The sequence below is a fragment of the Aegilops tauschii genome, chromosome 1 (genome assembly GCF_002575655.3).
Source record: "Aegilops tauschii subsp. strangulata cultivar AL8/78 chromosome 1, Aet v6.0, whole genome shotgun sequence".
Taxonomy (NCBI): Eukaryota; Viridiplantae; Streptophyta; class Magnoliopsida; order Poales; family Poaceae; genus Aegilops; species Aegilops tauschii.
This window is the reverse complement of record NC_053035.3, coordinates 246225585-246231290: the sequence shown is the minus strand read 5'-3', so window position 1 is coordinate 246231290 and position 5706 is coordinate 246225585. Positions and strand designations below refer to the sequence as shown.

The 5706-nt window shown below is 56.0% G+C and overlaps 2 protein-coding genes across 2 annotated transcripts; both read left to right on the top strand.

Moving 5' to 3' along the window:
- Positions 1-256: 256 nt before the first annotated feature.
- Positions 257-2256, top strand: LOC109738690 (benzyl alcohol O-benzoyltransferase). Its single transcript, XM_020297781.4, has 2 exons — positions 257-923; positions 1030-2256. The coding sequence occupies exons 1-2, from the start codon at positions 477-479 to the stop codon at positions 1972-1974; spliced, it is 1392 nt and encodes a 463-aa protein (XP_020153370.1). The 5' UTR covers positions 257-476; the 3' UTR covers positions 1975-2256.
- Positions 2257-3229: 973 nt separating this feature from the next.
- LOC109738689 (uncharacterized) lies at positions 3230-3619 on the top strand. Its single transcript, XM_020297780.1, has one exon. It carries the CDS (start codon positions 3230-3232, stop codon positions 3617-3619), a length of 390 nt encoding a protein of 129 aa, XP_020153369.1.
- The last annotated feature ends 2087 nt before the right edge of the window (positions 3620-5706 follow it).

The window sequence follows — 5706 nt, the reverse complement described above, 5'->3', positions numbered from 1 at the left end:
TTGAGCCATCCATTTTCCAAACAAACGGACCTGCCGGAGGCTGACCCCTTTTCCAAATTCCAATCAAGAAGCCTGGAGTCCCGCTACCACACACATGGATCACGAATTCACGAGTCACCAGAGCTCACACCCTCACAACACCCGACCCACCGCGTTGGCCTTGGTCAAGTCAGTCCTCCATCTCCCCCATTGCTCGTCCACACAGAATTATTATTGACGACAAATCATAGTCCGCCAAAGGAAAAAAGAAGAGAGCGTCAGTAAACTTCTCCTAATTTCGACCCAGTTGCTCACACATATCTCACGGTCGCCGTCACTCTCACTGTGTAGCCGCGCGTGCATATATATGCGTGCCAATGCCACTCTTTCTACACAAACCTAGCAGCAGCAAAACACACCAGCTAGCCGCGCACCATTGATCACCTTCTCACCCTCCTTCTCGAGAGTTAGCTGAGAATCATCCTGAGGCAGTGGTAATGGCGGGCCCAGCGGCGTCGTTGAGGTTCACGGTGAGGAGGAAGGCGGCCGAGCTGGTCACGCCGGCCGGGCCGACGCCACGGGAGCTGAAGCGTCTCTCGGACATCGACGACCAGGATGGCCTGCGGTTTCACATCCCCGTCATCCAGTTCTACCGGCGCGACGCGTCCATGGGCGGCAGGGACCCGGCGTCGGTGATCCGGGACGCCGTGGCCAGGGCGCTCGTGCACTACTACCCGTTCGCCGGCCGGCTGAGGGAGCTTGAGGGTCGTAAGCTCGCCGTCGACTGCACCGGCGAGGGCGTGCTGTTCATCGAGGCCGACGCCGACGTGCGCCTGGAGCACTTCGGCGACGCCCTGCAGCCGCCCTTCCCGGGGCTCGAGGAGCTCGTCTTCGACGTCCCCGGGTCGTCCGAAGTCCTCGGCACCCCACTCCTCCTCTTCCAGGTAACTTTGCCTTTCTTTCGTGAAGCTGAAACACTAACGCATGTTTGTGTGCACGTGCGAGCGTGATCGATGCATGGGCATGGCTGACCGTTGTTCGTACGTTCAGGTGACACGCCTGGCGTGTGGAGGCTTCATCCTGGCGGTGCGGCTGATGCACACGATGGCGGACGCGCAGGGGCTGGTGCAGTTCCTGGCCGCCGTGGCGGAGCTGGCGCGAGGCGCGGCGGCGCCGTCGGTGCGGCCGGTGTGGGAACGGGAGCTGCTGGAGGCGCGGAACCCGCCGCGCCCTGGCTTCGCGCACCGGGAGTACGACGAGGTGCCGGACACCAAGGGCACCATCGTGCCGCTCGACGACATGGCGCACCGCTCCTTCTTCTTCGGGGCCCGGGAGGTCGCCGCCATCCGGTCCCACCTGGCGCCGGGCCTCCGGAAGCGCGCCACCACGTTCGAGGTCCTCACGGGAAGCCTGTGGAAGTGCCGCACCGTGGCGCTGGCCCCCGACGCCGACGAGGTGATGCGGATGATCTGCATCGTCAACGCCCGCGGCGGCAAGCAGGGCGGCGCGAGCGCCATCCCGGCAGGCTACTACGGGAACGCGTTCGCCTTCCCGGTGGCCGTGTCGGCCTCCGGCGACCTGTGCGCGAAGCCCCTGAGCTACGCCGTGAAGCTGGTGAAGGAGGCCAAGTCGGAGGTGGACGTGGAGTACATGCGGTCCGTGGCGGACCTGATGGTGCAGCGCGGGCGGCCGCACTTCACGGTGGTGCGCGCGTACCTGGCGTCGGACGTGACCAAGGCCGGGTTCGGCGACCTGGACTTCGGTTGGGGCAGGCCGGTGTACGGCGGGCCGGCGAAGGGCGGCGTGGGCGCCATCCCCGGGGTGGCCAGCTTCCTGATCCCGTTCAAGAACGGCAAGGGCGAGGACGGCATCGTGATCCCCATGTGCCTGCCTGGCCCCGCCATGGACAAGTTCGTGGAGGAGATGGGCAAGCTGCTGCGCCCGGCCGTCGACGTCCCCGACATGTTCCCCGCCATGATCAAATCTGCGCTCTGAATCAGCGAGCGCGCGTGCACTGTCCCATCGTCCGTTTCGCTGTCCGTAACTACGTCCCCGGTTATTTGTTGGTGAATAGTGGGAAGTTGTTAGTAACTACAATAGAAATTTAATCCGCAGTGGGTGTGTGGTGCTGATTTGTACAGCGCTTGTGATGGAGCGGAGTGAACAAGGCTCGTCGGATGCAGTGCGGCTGACGGGCGCGCATGGGTTGTAAAAGGGTGACTCTGTATGTGTCTGTTTGAATAATTCCAATGTATTGCCATACCATTTTGAACAGAAGTGCCATGCCATTCTCTGCTGCCTGTTGCTGTATGTATATGCCTGTCTCCACGAAACAACAATGCATTTTTTGGGTGTTGGCTGCCTTTCTTGTAGCTAATGGGCCTTCCACTAGCCAGAGATAGCGATAGCCTGGACAGCCCTGAGTCAGTTGCCTGCCGTAGTACATGCTCCTCGACCTTTTTTTTCGTGACATCAACGTTTCCTCCTCGTCCTGGGTTTCTGCCTAATTCATCAAGTTTTTAGTTTTTTTTTGAGAGAGAAAATATTTCACCAAGTTTTTTTTAGTATCAAATAATTCATTGTTCAAATGTTCTGGAAACTAAAACTCCCGCAATAATTTAGCCAAAGTCCCAGCCCATTCCTGTAGCTAGATGCTGCTAGCTCAATATCAGGCCAGAATGGACCTCTAGAATATTTCTGGCAAAATCCAGTCGTCGCCCTATCTGTCCGTCTTTCTATGGAGTGCTCGTTCGGCGCCCTAAGAACATCTCCAATAGCCGCGCCAAAAGGCGCGCGCTAAACCGAATTTTTTGCGAGCGCGGGACGTTTCGGCGCGCTCCAGCGGTGGCAGGAAAATCGCGTGCGGGGAACGGTTTGCGCGCGCGGGAAAAGGCGGCAGGTTGCGCGCTTTTTTTGGTGCACCGCTTCCGGCGCGCCTATAAAATGCGGCGCTCGCCACGCGCCTATTCCACACGCTTCTCTTCCTCTTCCGCTGCCACGCGCGCCTCCACCGCTTCCTCGGTTGCTTCCGCTGCCACGCGCGCCACCGCTCCAGCGCCCTGCCACCATGCCGCCGCGCCGCCGAGGAGCGTCGGGCTACCGCGGCGTCCGCCAGCGCCCCAACGGCGGGTTCTACTCCGAGATACGGTCCGGCCAACTCCGGCTCGGCCTCGGCACCTTCGAGACCGCGCACGAGGCCTCCCGCGCGTACGACACGGCGGCGTGACGCCTAGGCAGGCCATGCCAGCAGATGAACTTCCACGACATCCACACGCTGCAGCAGGCGCTGGACGTCGCCCCGCCGCCTCGTCTTCGCATGGCACAAGACCGTGCGTATCACGCTGAGCGGCAGAACCACCTCCTCGTCGCCCATGAGGACGAGCGGATCATGGCGGAGTGGCGCCAGCAACACCCGGAGGACGTCACCTACGAGCAAGCCTACTGGGCAAGGCGCCGCGCTGAGCGGTTGGACAGGAGTTGGCGGAAGGCCCTGGCGCTATCCCAGTGCGAAGTCGTTGAGAATGGTGGTGAGACGATCTTTGCGTCTGATGATGATCGTTGGGAAGACATGTGGCTCGATACCTCGGATCAGACTAGCGAGGATGGCGACGATGACGATAACGACGACGACTGGGAGTAGGCTGTAGTTGCACTATCTAGTAGTTTTTATCTATGTCCTTGCACTATCTAAAATAGTTTTTATCTATCTATGCTATGGAACTACGTAAAATATCTATGTATCGTTTTTTCTATCTATGAATTTTATTTAAAAAAATGTACGCACTGTTTAGCGCGACCGCTGAAGCTATGCGCGCGCGCTCAATTTTGACGCGTCTGCTGGAGCCAGCGCTGCCGGCCGCGCCAAACCAGGCGAACGGTGCGCGACAAATGCCTTTTTTGCGTGCGGCGCGTTGCGCGGCTGTTGGAGATGCTCTAAGCATCGGTGAGCACTGCTGACGCTTGCACGCGGCGCCTAGCGGGACGGCCGAGCAACATGCTGAAAATGACACACAAAGAAAAGAAATTGTCGGTAATACTGCGAGAAGGAGTAATCTAACCGAAAATCAGTTTCTGAGCCCGGGCTCAAATGATCCCGAAATCTACACCACCAACTCACATGTGGATTCGTGCCATCCAGTGTATTTCACTGTCGTATTTTTATTTTCCCACTCAACCGCTGTATCGTAATCATTGCAACGGTGCGTTACAGCAGCGAGGCGGAACAGGCAGCAGACCGATGGATCGGCGTGTTTTCAGAGCCTGGCTGAGCCATCCACTCCGCCGGTCTCCAAACGGCGCGTAGACGGGCTGGCTTTAAATGCACCCACCCATCGTCTCGCCCTCCATGTCCAGACACACTGAAACAGAAAAATTCCCATTTCATACGTAGCAGTGACCATTGCTCTAGCCCTCCAAATTCAGTGAGAATCCTTATTTTAAAATGCACGTAGTTATTTTTCATTGCCCCGGCAATCACCTCTTACTGAAAATGAGACCAACCTGAGTTTCGGCAAACTGCAATTTATTGAGAGAAAAAAATGGCACATCGAACATGTCCTAGCAAATATTTTAGTTTGACACTTAAGTTACAGTCTGCCAAATGCATGCCACAAATTGTTAAACAAACCTATGTTTACAGCCTAGGACATGCCTCTCCAAACTGAGGAACAAGCGTGGAGCAAAGCTCACAAAAACACACCAGAAAATCTTCGGAACTACAGATTATCAAAATTCAGTTTTAATGTTTCAGCAACACCCATCCGCCTAGTGCAAGTGGTCCGACGATGTCCTTCCATGCCGCAATTCTTGCACTTCCCAGGACTCCGCGGTTTTTTGGGTGCATCCCCTCTTTTTTTTTGGGTGTATCCCCTCTTTCGGACACGTAGTCCGCTTGTGGCCCTCTCGACGACATGTGTTGCAGAACCTTGTAGACTTGCTCAGCCCCTCATACGGTGCCTTCTCCCTGCTATTTGTGGGTCTCTGGACCCCTCTCTGCTCCTCTGGTACTGTTAGCCCATGCAGAGCATTCACACTGACAAAGTTCCCAGTGCTAATGCATTTTTCGGCAATTTCGTTGCCAACACAAGCCATCAATCCGTTCCCAGGTAATGTATCACGAACTAAGCCCACCATGCGGTCTTCAAAACCCAGACCATCCCTCCTCTCGGCAAAAGATGCTCCACTCACCATTAGAGCATCCAGACCAGCATAAATGTGATCGAAAGCACCCAAACGTACTACATCCATGGCTTTCAAGCACAAGGTGGAGTGCTTACACGTGAATGACAAGTTAACTGGATTATCTCTCTGGTACTGAACCAGATGTTGGGGTAGTATGTCCCTCGCGTCCTTTGTCCATCGCTTCAATATATGCTTAGCCAGGAGTTCCTCAACATGAAGTATTTCCATCACCTGCGTTAGTGCAAAAACGTTTTAGTTTTCTTGGTCGCGGATACATTTTCTTTTCGAACGAACGGAGTTGATAAGTCAATTCACCCTTAGAACATGGAAGCACAAAATTCCAGTGTGCTCGAGCTGTCCACATTCGCACGTAAATTCTTCTGTCTTCACTTATGTTGACCTCGTACTCACCCTGCTCATTTGTCCCTTTTTGCTGCGTACTTCCTCATCTTCTCTATTTCAGTGACATTGTACGCCGCCGCTTCAGTTCAGTCCAAGCTCAGGCCTTACTACACTCTTTGTTGGCTCCTCCACGTATTTGCGGAT

Coding starts and splice junctions, on each gene's coding strand:
- LOC109738690 (XM_020297781.4), top strand. CDS start 477: ATGGCGGGCCCAGCGGCGTCGTTGAGGTTCACGGTGAGGAGGAAGGCG. Junction 924..1,029: donor CCCCACTCCTCCTCTTCCAG/GTAACTTTGCCT, acceptor TCGTACGTTCAG/GTGACACGCCTGGCGTGTGG.
- LOC109738689 (XM_020297780.1), top strand. CDS start 3,230: ATGAACTTCCACGACATCCACACGCTGCAGCAGGCGCTGGACGTCGCC.